A 16271-nucleotide genomic window follows, 5' to 3' on the forward strand; every position below is an offset into this window, starting at 1 on the left:
CCCCCCCCCCCCCCCAGTCCCACCCAGCCCTCTGTTCTTGAGTGTTTTTTTCTGTCAGGCACTTATCACCAACAAGGAGGTTGCAGGGTGGGGGTGGAGCTGGTTGTTGTGGGTGGATGCCGGTGGCAGTGGACAAAATAAGGGGGGATGGAGACGGGGAAAGGAGTGAAAGGCTTCAGGGTAAATGGGTTAATCGACTGGTCCTCTCCTGTGCATCTCCTTTGTTTATCAATAAGCCCGGCGGAGTCGACGGAGCACTCTGAATAATGCATGACTCCTGCCACCTCCCTTCCTCCTCCTCTCCCCTCTCCCCTCTCCCCTCCCTAGTGAACGAGTGTTTGTGATGACATCAGCGAGAGGTAAACAGACAGCCCTTAGCTGTCCCTGTTATTGGTAGGAAGGGAGGGAGGGTGGATTATTGGATGCAGGCAGGCACATTACTTCGCTTGTGTTGAAGATTTATTGCAGTGTGAAAAAAGACGTGATAAACTCACTTTGTGTTGTTATCGCTACAAAGCTGGATTGAAAAGCAGGGGAATGGGCGAAAAACCACACACACATATGCGCATATAAATAAATACTCATATCCCTTACATGGCAACAGTAGTTGTGTCTTTACACACACACACACAAACACGCTGTATTTCAAGTTCCAACAGACACACAGCTTCCCTGACGCTGCTGCTGAGCTGAATGGTTGCTAGCGAAGGGATCTGTGCGGTTGCCGGGGGGTAATTTGTTTTGACAGTGTCTCTTATGATGGCAAAGAGTGCAGGGTGGAGGTAATCACCCTCGCTTGCTGTCAATAAGTGATTTTAATTAGCGCAGCTCATTAGGCTGCCTCAGCAACATGCCCTGCTGACTTTGTGGTGTGGGTGTGGTGGGGGCTGTTTTGTTTTTCACTACCTCTGTTCTCTGTTGTGGTCCGTGTTTATCTCTCTTGTACGCTTGCCTACATTTTGATTTCACTTCTCTCTTATGGTAAATTGAAAGTGAAAGGGACATGAATTGAAGGATTAACCATTAACTGATACTATATCATACCATTGTATTTGCCTGCCTACTTTTGTCACACCATAGGTAGCCATTTTGTGTATCAGCTGTGTGTATCCATTTCCTCACTTGTTGAGTGAATGGGGGAAACAGAGAAAGTGCTTTATCAAGGAGTCATGTCCGTTTCCTGGATGGAGGAAGAGGGTGAAAGGAGGAGCAGAGGGAAGGGAGAAAGAGAGCTTGTGCAAATGAATAATTTATACAGGATTCCTGGAATTGTTTGCCAAGGTGATGATGGCCGACCTGTCTCTAAGCCAAAACAAACTGACTACGAGAACACACACACTCACTCTCAAGGGAGCTTGACGAGGTTATTGGAGGCTGTGAGACATGCTTTATTTTGATAGCCAGGCTAGAAGGGCTGGTAGAGCAGTGTTACACAATTAGTGTCTTGGTGTATGTGTAGGCAACCAGCTGATGATGGTTTTGTCTGTTGGTGTGGCTGTGTGTATCCGTGCACCTTTACTGCATAATTCAAAATGAGATGAAAAAAAAAATATTGTTTACATGGTGATTTAAAATCGGATGTAATCTGTTGGAAAACGTCCCATTTCCATATGCTCCCCTGCAGGAAAGGATGTCACTTCAGTTTTGTGTGTATGAGCTGAAAATAGAATGACATGCACATGCAAAATATTCTTCATGCATTTGTAATGAACAAGATACCTCTAAGTGCCTCTTTCTTCCTCTGCTCTGGCTGAGAAGATAATTCCCAAACAGCCCCCCACCACCCCCATCACCACCACCACCATCATATGCCACTTGGTTTCCTCGCCAATTGAATCCTCGTCAGAGACTCTGCTCTCCACTTGGGGGCTAATGCCTGGAGCGACAAACAGCCAAATGGCTTTCAATGCACCATTGACAGAGGGATGCAATGGAGAGAGAGCCTCTCCAGGCTCTGGTGCTACTAGACAACCCTGAGTACCTGTAATTGTGGAGCTGCAGTGAAAAGCTTCTGCCGGCTCAAAGGCTTCTGTTTTCAGTGGCTTTAAGTGACAATAAACTCTTTCCAGTGCCTGTCTCTGCCACTAAAAGCACTGTGGAAAATAGTGCCTCCAAAGTAAAGCGGGAGTAATTTAAGAGTGCTGCGAGTCATTGGATGTGATGTGTTATGAGTTTTTTTTTCCCGGCCAAATGGCTGTGAAAATTCGTGTAAATAAGCCGTGTGCCCATTTGCCCTCCCTAACATGTGTGAACTCTGTCTGAACAGAGTGCAGTGACTCGATTTGAAGAGGAAGGACAAGATGTAGTTGATAAAGGCAGCCATTCAGTTGACGGCTTTCACAGTTGATGCGTGACTCATGCGTTGCCTCACATTCTCTTAAACTGTAGTTGAGATATGACAGGTAAAATGTGAGGCAACCATAATTAGGCCACAAAAAGAAAAACAGAAATGGATGCAGAGGAAGTCTGTTCCATTGTTTTATTTCCTGGCTCCAAAGTAATATTTTGACTCTGGGGTAAATTTCAGAGGAAGCTAAGGGTTTGGGAACATTTAACCTCAAAAAAACGTGAGCGCAGCTCAACATGATCTCAGCTCTCAAAGCACCTGGTGCTCCAGCTCGCCTTTCACAATGAACTGCTGAGAGAATTGTGTGTGTTTTTTTATCACATAGCACTAAACAATCCAACACAAAGGGCAGAGTGCACCTGAATTTCATGAATGTTTTTGGCTCTTGAGTGGTGATTTGCTACGAACAAATGGATGCCTTTCTTTGTGAATCGGTTTGCGGTGAGGGTTTGTAATGTTGTTGCTCTAATAGCCGAGTGTATCAGCATACCGCTGTTTCCTACAAGCCCCATGTTGCTCCCCTTGCAGCCATTTCCAGAGAAGTGGTGTGATACTGAAACACTCTAATCCTACTGTGTGTCATTGTATCCAGCCCCCGCTAATGATGATGGTTTATGAGTCTCCGTAGAGCTCCCTCCCTCTTCTTTCTCTTTCTCTCTCTCCGTGTCAACCCCCCCTCACCCCCCCCAGTGCAGCCCGCTCCCTGCCTCCCCACTCCCAGTTATCCCTCATTAATTTCCCGTGCCGATCAGATCGACAGGCCGAAAATTCAATTTAATGACCTGCCTCTTTGCTGCGCCTAATATGATTTTACAGGCTGTTCTGGTCAGGGCCCCAGCCCAATTTACATAACGATCAGCCGTGCCAGATAGCGTTGCCCCAGCAACAGAAGAGGAGGAAGAGGAGTGAGGAAGAGGAGGAAGGAGGGAGGGCACAGAGGAGAGTAGTGGAGATTAGCAGGGAGGGGTGTGAAGGAGTGTTTGGAGGAGGAGGGAGGGAGGGTGGATGGAGAGAGAAAGCACAGTGCGTCTAAGGTCAGACAAGAGGTTGTGAGATAATTCCTGACAGGCCAGCAAAGGTCTGTCCCCCTCCTCTTTTCTCCTTCTTTTCCTGTCCCCCCCTCCTCCAAAAATGAACAGAGAGCCGTGCAAAAGGCTACCGGCACCTCCTGTCCCCCCCTTTCCTCTTTCTTTTTCCTCCCTTCTCCTCCCTCCCCCTTTCACAGTCAAACAAGGTTAAGGGAGAAAATGAGTGGAATGCGGCAGCGTATAAAACGGCGGGAAGGACCTCTTCACCCCCCACACACCTGCTGGGCCTCCACCCCTAATCTCTCAGAATCAATTAGTTCACCTCCCCCGCTTCAGTCAAACTACATTACCTGAGTGTCAAATCAGAGCGTTTCACTCCACCATTCATCACAACCACACCCCACCCCTTCTCCTTTATTCTGCTTTCCACTTTTGTCTTCTTCTTCTCCTCCTCCTCCTCCTCCCCCTCCTCCTCCTGTCTCTGTGGAAAGTACAGATTTTAAAAAAGGAAATGGGTTTGGGCAAAATGTCTTGGGACATTCAAGTGCGGTAGGCGGGCAGCGCAGCATATCCATTTGTCCAAATGCAGCGCTGTAAAGTGCTCTATGTTTGTCGAGCGCTGCAGTATCATCTTACTCTCCCAGCTAATATTCTGTGGTCGATACCAAAGATGCCTCTGATAGATAGGACCAGAGAGTTAACCTGTCTGCCTCAGCGTGCCCCACCCCCCTCTCTATGGGCCGTAATTATGAAGTATGGACCTCATTATGGTCTCTCCAGCCAGATGGTATTAGCATATTTCAGCCTCCTAATGAAATAAGGCCTGAGTCTAATGGAGGCAGGAGAGAGGGGGAAGTAAATTTGTTCTAAGGAGGTCCCAATTTAGTTAAGAAATACAGGGTCTGTCCAGATGGACACTGCAAACATTTATATATATGTGTGTGTGTGTGTGTGTGTGTGTGTGTGTGCACACAAATGCACTCTTTTGTTTTATAGGTAGTTTAACTGTTTGATTGTGATGTTGCCTGTAGCGCGCAGTGAACTATCATTCTGACATGTTCTGTCTCCTCTTCTACAGACTGAGATTGCCAAACGTCTCAATGCAATTCTGGCTCAGATCATGCCGTTCTTGTCACAAGAGGTGAGTGTCACTCCATCCTGCTGCATTTAAAGAGTGAGAATAATGTCATTCACTATGCACAGTAAGTGTACAGGACATTTAGGCAGAGACCCAGTCAATGACAAGGCATCTTAAAGAGTGCAAGACATGCAGTCATTGCATAATTGTAATACAGATTTTAAGCTATTATGTGAACCATTAAAGCAAGGGTGTCAAACATACAGCCCGGGGGCCAGAACCGGCCCGCCAAAGGGTCCAATCCGGCCCACTGGATGACTTTACACACCTAATATTAATGCACTTGTGAAGGCTAAGAGGTGTCAGGTGTCAGGAGCAAGTGCAGTGAGTAGCTTTCTTCATGTAAGAACTGCTTTAGAGACTTTTCCACGCTGACCAGAATACAGTTCTCAGAAAAAGGAATGCATACTTATTTGTAAATGTTTTGAAAGGCAGGGAATCATTTAACCTGCTTCCTCAATAGCTTCCACTTTAATTTGGTGTGGTGATGTCAGGATTACTACACTGGAGTGGAAGTGTATAGAAAAATGGACATTTAATGACAGTGAGTAGTAGACCGACTAAATGTGGAAGAAGTGGGATATACTGTTAAAATTGCTCTTATTCTTCTGAATACATCACAGGCTATTTGTCATGTGTTTTGGAAATGGATACGTATTTTTAAAATGTACTTCTTTAAATCAAACGAAAGGGGGAAAATTTGAAGGTGTTTGTTATTTATGCAGTGGTTTCACTGGTCCGGCTCACCTGTGATCAAATTGGACTGTATGTGGTCCATGAACTAAAATGAGTTTGACACCACTGCATTAAAAAGTAATTGATTTAACAATTTTAGCAGCACAACTGCACTGAATAATGTATTTCAGTCATGAATGAACTTAAAACAAGTACATTATTTGAATCACCTGCCATGACATCAGAGTGCTGCTCTGCACTGTGACACTGAACATGCACAGAACTTTAAAACAAGTGAGCAAATGCTTTTAACAAGTAGGAAACCAAAATTGGTTGTCCACGTCTCCTGACAATAGGTCTCTGTTAAACTGGTTTCTATTAATTTCTCACAGCACAGCACAGCTCTGAGAAAACTGTAAATTCCTACATGGCGTGTGTGTTAAATTACACCTCAGGGATACACAAACACTGATGCACCAACTTTGCGCTTCATTGGTTGATATATACTTTATTAAATTTTTAATTCTGATTGATGGATCATTGGGTAATCATAAACCTCCCATGTTCTTATATATTATAATGTACCTACAACAAGATCCCTATTATGTACATCAGTGCTGATGATGCAGAGTCTTTTTATGGGACTGTTGTGACTGTGAGTGGGATTAAATTAGTTTTCTGCATTATGAAGCATATTTTCCCCCTTAAACTGAAGTGCCTGTTCGTAGACTCGTGTAGATATATCATCAGTACAGGTCTACATATCTACTGTTTCCAGTCTTGTGTAATGAATTCTTCTCCATCAGGAATCTAATCCTTGTGTTTGTGTGTCCGGCAGCATCAACAGCAGGTGGCTCAGGCTGTTGAACGGGCCAAGCAGGTGACAATGACTGAGCTAAATGCGATCATCGGGGTACGTGGACTTCCCAATCTGCCTCTGACTGTGTGTATACCCCCTTTTCTTCCTTCATTTGACCCGAGGACAGGGGCAAAACTGCACGCATACAGGAGGACTGGCACTCCAGTGCAAACATAGAGGCTATTTAAGAGTGCTGCGTTACGCTCACGGGTTTATTTTACCTTTATGTGGTTCAGCTGAAGTGGTGCATGTCAAGGATAACCTGGGAAAGGGTAATAGATTCAGGAGGAAAATAGGGGTGAAAAGGGAGTAAGAGTAGCTTAGTGTATTAATCTGCAAACGTTTTCTTCCTCCAGTCTGTGGCATTTGAACGTTCAGACTGAATACAAACGAGCAGTGCCATGTCCTCCTCACTTGTGCAGACTTGCCCCTGTCTCCAGTGGTTTATTATGTTTTTGTTTAAGTGTGCAATGTTTGCAATGGCGCTGTCAATACGGTCTTCACTGCTGTAATTTCTGTGATTGTTGGTTAACCATGACCTGTCAGCACGCCGGGTGCAGCTCCTAACAGCAGCTGTGGTCCTCAGGCAGAGTCAGAGAACATCTGATACACAGTAACACAGGCCAGGCTCAGATCAGATCGTGGTGTTTCTCAGATTTCACTTTGGCTCCACTTTAGTTTTTGATAAAAGGTTCCGGCCAACAGGCTTAGCCTTACCTCTGACCCAGCAGCAGGAGGAATTAGAGCGGTCAGGCTGGGACAAGCACTGTGATCGCAACAGAGATTAGCAGTGTGGACGAAAGCAGGTACTGAGCGTTTGAGAGGTGTAGTGGATGAAAGATTTAGGCTGCATCCAAACAGTGCTGGCAGGACAGGAAGCAGAGGAGAAACTACTGTTGCTCTGACTCGGGAGCATTCACACACTGCTGGCCTTGTCAAGGTTCAAGGTTCAGTTTTGTGTCACTCAAACGTGTTAAATAACAGAACATACAGAATAAATAACATTTAAGATAGACCTATAATAAATATAATAAACAGTTAAAGTGCATAGCAGTGCATCAACAGCCGCGCGCAGTCGCAGAGGTATGAAGTGCAGAGGACAGATTTAAGCCAGAGAGTTCATAAGCCTCATGACTCTGGGATGAAGCTACACTTTAGCCTCATTGTTCGTACTTTGAAGCTGCACAGCCTTCTGCCTGCCTGTGTGAACAGTTCGCACTATATCAATGGCCTGAATGAGCTTCTTTTGTTGTTGCTAGGGCTGCAACTAATGACTGTTTTCATTGATTAATCGATGAATCATTTAGCCGATAAAATGTCAGAATACAACCAAAACTGTACATCATAGTTTCCTAAAGTCCCGGGTGACGTCTTGCTTATTTCGTCTGACCAACAGTCCAAATGTTACATTTATTATCACATAAAGACAAATACATGCGGCAAATCTTCACATCTGAGACGCTAGAATCAAAAGTTTTTCACAATTTTTCATTCTATCAGTGTTAATATTGGATTTTGTTGATGTGTAACCTCCAGTGATGTTGGCTTTGGCACCGTTTTGTCACTACTTGATCAAATTTTTGGATATCTTTGTCTTTGAACTACAACTTTAAGACAGTTGTGAATGTTATTTCCCCACTTGGCTGCTTATAATACAGTTTAAAAAATATCACATGTATACTCCCATATCTGTTTCTCAGTAGGTTTTTAAGATCTAAGAACATTTAGCTTTTAATTTGCTGATATTTTCCCCCTGATTATATTAAAAGTACGTTTTTTTAGTTGAGTCAATTGGTAGCATCTGCAGTGATCTAAACTTTAATAGAGGAAAGGAGTACACTTCTAAAACCAGTAATTGACCTTTTAATTGTACCCACAACCCTAAACACACACACAGAATCCACTCTGGCCACATCTACTTTTTAGTGATTTGATCCTCCATCTGCTTCTATTTAAAAACTATCAGCCAAGCTGCTTTTTAATAGCCAGCTTGGACGCAGATGGATAGCTGACCCTTTTGATTAGCCCTCTGTAATTAGAGGTTAGTCAGCGGTTAGCTAGTCCCAGTGGTAGAGGGTCAAGTCTAATGAGAGGCAGATATCGAAATTCGATTAAGGTAAATGAGCCAGGAGCACAACCCCCAGTTTTCAAGGTAATTACTTCCTGTTTCCTGTCCTTTCTTTTTTTCCTCTCTTTTTTTAAACCATGTCGGTCAGACAACAGAGTGACCCTGCCGTCATTAAGGGTGGGCACAGGACACGCACACACACGCACACAGAGAGGAAAACAGACTTTAATTATTGGGGCGAAGACATGATGGCAGGTGATCAATCTCCATGTCCCCGCAGTGTGAGTGAGGCGGTGCTGCTGTGGCGTTCTTGTCATTAAAGTTTCACTGATATTCAGAGAGCATCAGACTCTGGCAGCTTCCTGCCGCAGAGAGATCGGTAAAATAGGTTTAAGTCCAGACACACATTCAAACACACACACACTAGATGTTTGCTAGATGTTCAGATAGGTGTTGGTGATGCAATATTTATATTACATTTAAGTCCCCCAAACAACCATCTCTTCTCCTCCTCCTCATTCTGAGTAATTGATTAATTGTAAGTTATTAATGGAAAAAAAATGGTCACAGCCCTAATTTGCCATTTTTATGTTTTATAAAAGTTTTAAGTTACATCATCCATCTATAAAAATCCATTTTGAGTTGCCACCAAATTCAAAAGTCAGGCAACGGTGAGGCAGCTGTCTGTCTGCGGGCACCAGGATGTATGAAACCTGTAAATAGACTCAAAGGTGAGGAAACATTGAGCTGTTCTGCCCAGAGTAAACGTGTGGTTAATATTTAAAACGCTGCTTTTGTAAATACCAACATTGTTTGCATAGTACTAAACTGTATGAAAACACGACTTACCTGTAACCCAGGCGGGCTGCGCCGTGTGAAGGAGACTAGAAAACTGAGACAAAAATGCAAACTAGTCTCCTCCGTCCTACTCTGTGTTTTGCATAAGTTTTGGCTCAAGGCGACACATGATTGAGTTTGATTTGACAAGTGTCAGAGTTGCTGTCTCATTTCCATCTCTCCTACGCTCATTTCCATGATGTCAACACGGGCTGAGATCATGCTTAGATAATGGTTAACGAGTCAGTTACAGGTGTTGGGCTGCTTATCACCAACCCTTATTCAAATGTTAATCTGTGGAACACGCAGCGTAAAGTTTTACACTGCCTGGTTTTGTTTTTGCAAACAGTGATCTCCTCTGTGAAACATTTGCATGTTTTATTTGCGTGTGCATATTTAGTTCATTACAGAAGGTCATATTTCCATCTGGTTTGAGTGCGTAGGCTCTCATGAAGTAAGAGTCTCCACACAGACACATGGTTTGACTTATCAGCAGCCACACAAGTCTGAGGTTTGTCAGTGTTTAAGGACGATGATGGTACAGGGAGCTATTAAGATGTCTTATCTTTGGTTACTCACCATTTTATTTCATGTCATTGAAATGTCATTTTAACCACGAAACAAGCTTAATGTTGTTGTTTTCAAATACTTTTCAGAAGATTTTATAACTCATTGTTTTTTTAGATATGAACAAATAAACTTAATTTGATAGCACTTTTCTAAACACAGTTACAAAGTGCTTTATGAGACAAGACACCATCAAGATAAAAACAGCAATAAAAACACTGAACATAGGCGAAAACCAAATAAAACAAAGTGTGTAATAAAAATACGTAAATAATAAGATTGATAAAAGAAGGATAGAAGCTAGACATACAACAGATTTACTGTAAATAAGCCTTACCATGAAAGTGGTTTTGAGGAGAATTTTAACAAAGACACTTGAGTTTGCTAACCTAAGTTCCTCAGGTAAGGAGTTCACACAGCTAGCGGAACATGCCCGGTTTCCTTTTGTAACGAAGCGAGCTGTAGGGACAGTTAGGAGGGTCCTACCTGAGGAGCGCAGGCAGCAGTTAGGCTCATAGGCTCATTCTTTAAAGCAAAAATGTCAAAAATCTGAGCTTCCAGCCTCTTAAAGGCCTCGTGAAACATTAGTTAGAGCGCCTTTAGCTTCTGCACTGTGAAATGGAATATTTGAGCTGTGCACAGTTACAAGAGAGATCAATATCAAATTGTTGGCATTTCATTGGACCAGTAAAATGTGTGTGGGCTTAGAGTTTAACACAATACGGAGCTACAGTTGACTGCTAGCTCCACACATACCTCCCTCGCTGTTAGATCAGGAGGGTGACGAGGAAGACATGAATGAATGACACCTCTGTTACATTGTTTTGGAAATGAAAACTGATACTCAAACACACGCATCTCGTCCTATCTCTCTCCATATTGCTCTGTTAGCCACTATGACCTATAAATAGTGAAGTGTGGTTTTATATGGCTAGTGTGGCTAGCTAGTTACCATAAGTCTCATTTGATTGGACACTTGTTTGTTAACGTGGCTGAGTGCAGGAGGAGTCATCAAACATTTGTTTTATCTAGTGTTATTGAAAGAGAAAGGATGGAGAATATGATTTAAAAATACTCTGAGGCAAATTTTTTTTTTTACATATTTGGCGTATAACGAGATAAATGATGGATTAACACGGGGACACATGATTAAACCTGGGGAAAATGTAAATGTGAATTTTTGATGTTTGATTCTTTGATAGTAAACTGAATATTTTGGGGTTTTGGACAGTTGCTTGTACAAAACAAGCATTTTGAAAACGTCACTTTGTACTCTGGAACATCTGGACGGATCTCTGACTCTTTAAGGAAGTTGTCTTGTCCTCTGCAGTTTCCTTGTTTGTGTCACTTCTGGCTTAATCTCTCCTCCTCCTCTCTCCTTTGCCTCAGCAGCAGCAGCCGCCTCATAGCGTCTACCCAGCCTTCATGGTCAGTGTTCACGTTACCAGACGTAGAGAAACAATCTGTCCTTATCAAGTGTTTTGAATTGCTTGCTGGCAGTCTAACATGTGTCTTTGTGAAGGGGAGCTGATGCCTTTTTGGAGATAAAGCATGACATGGGTGTGTTTGGATATTTTTGGCATCCTGTCCTTTGTCCGGGTGTCACAGATTTGACGGCACTTTATTTCTAACCTCAAAAAAAAAAAAAAAAAGTGCCTCAGTCCTTACTCCAACTCTGAAGTCACTCAGGTCTGTTTTTAGCGTGGGCTGTAGTCTAATCTTTGTTGCGACAACTGAAGAAAATATGATGAGCCACAGAAGCTGTTGTAAAGCACAGGATAAGTAGGTAATGTGGCGATCATTGCCAGACTTATTAAGCCAGTCTGCCAGCTGGTTTGTGCTGGTGCTGTTGACGCTTGTTCCACCTGACAGTACTGTTCTGCAGGGAGCCAGCTTCGCCTAGTTAACTTTAATTGCCTGTTTCCTGTGGAAGTTGCCTGAGCTGCGGCGGCATTTACACATAATGAAAAAAGATAAGTGTGAAAGGAAGCCAGCTCTTTATCCATGAATATTGAATTGGAAGCAATTTATTTTCTGAATTTTTTCCCTCTTTCTCTCCCTCTCCCTCACCGCTCCCCTCCCTCGTCTCTCCTCGCTCCTCTCCTCAGCCATAGCTCGTTAATGAGGCTTCTTGATAATGATCCCTGCACGCTTTTCCTCATTAGGCACACTCAATAGGGACGTCCCTGCCTCAATCCCTCGCTCACTCTCTCTTTCATTCTCTTATTTTCTGATTCTGCCTCCCTCCTTTTCTTGCTCTGGCTGCCCTCTTTCTTTCTCTCCTTTTTTTTTTTGCTCGCTTTTCCTTTTTCACAACAAATAGGCTGCTCGGCACACCAGTACAATATCGATTAACAATGCCGCCCCTCAGTTGCTTCAATCCATCGTGCGATTTCAGGTCCAGCCCGACATAATGAGCTGACTGAATAATGGCCAGCTGCGAAATAAACCTTTAAATGTGGTAAGCCACTAGATATACCCTCGTCTACTTTCTCCATTTTATGTAATGAATGTATGGATGAGGCTATTGAAGTTCTATCCAGCAAGCAGAATAGCAATCATGTTTTTTTTGTCTTCTTTGGAGAGGCAGTTGATGGATGTGCTAAGTGTTATTTAACCTTGTTTTAAAGCACTTGCTTCCCTCTTGCCTGAGTGGCTATTTAACTCCTGTCTATCTACTCACTCCTCTCTGGCTGCCTCTCTCTCACAGACGGCCATGGCCTCTTGGGAAGTGTGTGTGTATGTGTGTGTTCTCCACTGTGTCTGTGCTTAACAGCATTTTGCTGGAGGAGTGGGCATGCTTGCTTGGTTTTTCCAGAGTGTTGAAAGGTTTTGAGGTTTTCAAGTGTAGACCTATTGATTTTTAACCGTCCCAGCTATGATTGAAGCACGGCAGTTTGGGAGAGAGCAAGAAACGTTCTGTATCATTTCGGACGAGCAGAGGTGACATGTTGTTGAGACAAACGTAGTTGTTACATGAAGGTCTCATAGTATAAATAAAGAAACCATCAGCAGAAACAACAGTGGAGCAGAGTCGTAATAGGTGCAGAGCATGATGTGACAGAGCATCAGGTCTGAGGTGTAAACCTGGAGGCACAGCTCATTCATGTGCAAACCATCAGCACAGAGCTGACTCACACAGAAAATTAATCAACAGCAATTTTCATTTGATTTGTCGAGCATGATCGTTTAATATTCTCTGGTTCGAGCTTCCTAAATGTGATGATTTGCTGCTTTTATTTGTTGTGTATCTTTGTAAATGTAATATATTTGTGTTGGAGATTGCTGGTCAAACAAAACCGATGATTTTAAGACATCAGTTTGGGGTCTGGAGAGTCGTGACAAGCAATTTTTACAGTTTTGTGGCATTTTATCAGGGCTGTACCCGACTCTGATTTGGCTGTTTAATAGGGATATTCAATTATTTGTTCCATTTTTTTACCATATAGAGTTTGAGAGTTTGAATGGACGTTGAGTTTGACAGTGACCTTCACATAATACATTAAACCAGCTAAGTTATCCCTCAAGTTAATGCGTGCTAACTGCGCTAAAGATGGTAAACGCTAAAGCTAAAATGTGCAAGAATTATTATAGAAATTAAAACCAAAGACTGCAATAAGTTCCTGTGAGCTGTAAATTCATCACTTCTAAGCAGCAGGCAGGGGGTAATGTTATCTTGGAGCCTGACCAATTAAAGCCTCTCTTCCTCCGGGCAGCTGCCTCCATCTCACTAGTGTTGGGAAGGTTACTTTTGAACTGTAATACATCACGGATTACTAGTTACCCTGTAAAAAAAAATGAACAAGTAATATAAATATTGTCATTATTTTATGAGAGAATAATGTAACTTACTGCATTTGATTACGTGCGGAAATGCAAAGAAATAGAATGAACGTTTTATTCTACAAATAAACTTTTATCCAAAAAAATATTCGGATGTTTTAGGATTTGAGATCACCAACATTTTGATGAGTACCTGTATATGAGTTGCATATTTTTCCTCAGTAACTGTAACTGATTACAGTTCAATTTATGTTTTGTAATTTAATTACATGTAACTAGTTACTCCCCAACTCTGCGTGTCACTCAGAATAGTCTCGGTCACCCTGGGTCTGTGTCTGCAGCTGCCTGAACTGGAGAGTAGTGTGAGAGTGAGGAACGCTCACTCTGCAGCTAAATCTGGGGACCAAAGCAACCCCTAAAAGTTCACTTCAAACTAACAAAAAACAAAACAAACAAACAAAAAAAAAACCTTTGACTTGAAGAATCTCGACTGAGGGGTCTCTGACTGATGATTCAAATCTTAGCCTAAGAGGGGCAGCCCTACATGTCTAAGCAATTAATGATTAATCGTCAAGATAAAAATAACTGTTAGTTGTTGCTCTTCTTTGCACTGTGGTTTCACATTATTTTATTAATGCATAATTAATGTTATGAATCAGCCAGAATGGGTTTTAAGTTGGTAAAATGTGGAGCATTGCTGCCTCATGACTCAAACATAGTCTATTTTGGGAACATACTGCGCAGCCAAATGCTGCAGACCTTGAGAACGGAAGATAAAATAATAATTAATGTAATGAATGTACTCTGTTTCAGTTATCTAACACTTTGAACCAGACGATAACCGTACAGTACATCCACAGCTATGAACAGAATCAGTTTTTCCCCTCAGACAGTGAATGAGCTGGATCAGCATGTTGGCAGTCGCTGTCAGTCTGCTATTAGGCATAAACGGTTTGGCCTTGAACTAAATGTTGTCAAAGCCAGCTCTAATGCATGAGTAGATTGCGGTCATTCATGGATTCACTTCCCAGCCGACCCACTTGTCCTCTGTCTTGTCTCTGTGCGTTTGTTTACAGCAGCAGCAGCTTCAGGCTCAGCACCTCTCTCACGCAGCCCACGGCCCGCCGGTCCAGCTGCCCCCCCATCCCTCAGGCCTGCAGCCGCCCGGCATCCCGCCTGTGACGGGCGCTGGCTCCGGCCTGCTGGCTCTGGGTGCTCTTGGCAGCCAGGCCCACCTGCCTGTAAAGGATGAGAAGAACCACCATGACCTGGAGCACAGAGGTGAGGGGCACAGCCTGCCACACACACACACACACACACTCACACACACACACAGAATGTTAGTACTGACTGGCCAAGAACTGGTTTTATCAGTCAGGTACATTTGTCAGAGAAAACATGTCACTGTATGATTTTATCAAAGTGTTTATGTACAGAATTATTGTGAGAAAATATTTATACAGGTTTTAGTAACATTTTTGGGCTTACCTCTGATACTTTATGACATTAAAATAAAACAATAGGAGACATTAACAACTGTGTAGAGGCTAAACATTTTTGAAGAACAGGCAATAAACAAAATATTGCAGAAATATTTGTGCCAGCTGGCCGACATTGTCCTCATTAAGGGCTCAAAGCTGATTCCTAAAGCATCAGTTAATGATTTATTAAGCATTAATAAAGCCATTAGCTACAATTTAAAAACCCTTTATACGAAGCAGCTCATCAGAAAGTGCAATCAAAATGAACTATGCAGAGTTGCAGACATCAGACTGATGTTTAAGCTGAGTAATAATTGTGTTACTGATGGAGTACTGAGTTGTGTTGACGCCCATAATAATTTGTATTTTGCTTCTCTCTCTCCTGGCCCCTCATCTTTTCACTCGCCCCTGGCCAATCCTCTGAAAGAACGCGAGTCGAGCACGGTACGTTGACTCTCCATCTCCTGTGTCTCTTGACTTTGCCGGTCTCTGGCTCACTGTTTGGTGATTAGGTGTGCTTTACATAGACTTAAGCCCACTGTTCAATAGAGATTCGTGCTCTCTGTGTAAGAACACACACATTTTTTGTACTCGGGGGGGGGGGGGACTGAAATCAAATAATGAAGTCTGGCCAAATAAGCCAGTGCCATCTAATCCAGGTGGAAAATGACTCCAATCACTGAGCGAGGATTAGCAGTCAGCTACCTCCTTTAATTTCAGCACAATTAAAAGCGACTTTGACTCTCCTTCTCTTCTCCTCTCACCACTTTAGAGGATTCACTGTTTCATGGGTCCAGTCATCAGCTTCATTTATCCTCCTTTCTCCTTTTCTTTTACACGTTTTATTTTCTGCTCTCTCTTCTTCTTATCTCACTCATTTACTTCTTTCCACCACTTCTTCTCTCCCCTCTGTCTCTCCCTATCTCTGTCCCTTCTCATGTTAAAGTCCTTGTTTATTGGACTGGCTTAAAGCTCTCAGTTAGCTGGAGCGTAACGCTCTGTTGGATCTGCTTGGCCAGATTGAGTTCCCATTGACTGGCCATCCTGAATGGACCCACTCATGTCTGAAGGGAACCCAAACTCTTTCCCCGTCTCGTATGGTGACGAGCGGCTGCCAGTAGTGCCTTACCTGATCTCCATGCCACCCTCCCCCCTCTCTCCTTTCCACTGCACACACACGCAGAGTCTTCCTGTCCTGTTGTCTCAGGTCATCTGATACCAGAGTTGGAGGCGACTGCAGGGTTATTGAGTCTAAGCAATCCTTTAAAGGTCACAGGCTCAGATACACAGACAGGCTGTAATGCTGTAGGAGATTTTTGTCTGTCAGGCGGCATCTTCACACCGAGCCAGACTAAAACTCTCCGTGTGGCTTTCTTTTCCACAACAGTAGCTGAACAAATTTCCATATTTTGACCTGAGAAGGAGGGATGTGGAGCTGGCAGTCAGTGTGTGTGTATGTGCCATTAACTGCCCAACCGCAGTGTTTTT

General features: G+C 43.2%; 1 protein-coding gene across 14 annotated transcripts in view; it reads left to right on the plus strand.

Annotated features, from left to right (window-relative positions):
- tle3b (TLE family member 3, transcriptional corepressor b) overlaps positions 1–16271 on the plus strand; it is a 37801-nt gene that overhangs the window by 8059 nt on the left and 13471 nt on the right. The window contains exons 6-10 of one of the 14 annotated variants that reach the window (XM_050045404.1): positions 4454–4516; positions 6027–6131; positions 10909–10947; positions 14379–14583; positions 15211–15227. In XM_050045404.1, coding sequence (XP_049901361.1) covers positions 4454–4516; positions 6027–6131; positions 10909–10947; positions 14379–14583; positions 15211–15227 — 429 coding nt within the window. Of the gene's footprint in view, positions 1–4453; positions 4517–6026; positions 6132–10908; positions 10948–14378; positions 14584–15167; positions 15228–16271 lie in introns of all 14 variants that reach the window. The other 13 variants (XM_050045347.1, XM_050045362.1, XM_050045355.1 and 10 more) reach the window with 13 other exon arrangements.

This window comes from Epinephelus moara, chromosome 1 (assembly GCF_006386435.1).
Source record: "Epinephelus moara isolate mb chromosome 1, YSFRI_EMoa_1.0, whole genome shotgun sequence".
In the NCBI taxonomy this organism is placed as follows: domain Eukaryota; kingdom Metazoa; phylum Chordata; class Actinopteri; order Perciformes; family Serranidae; genus Epinephelus; species Epinephelus moara.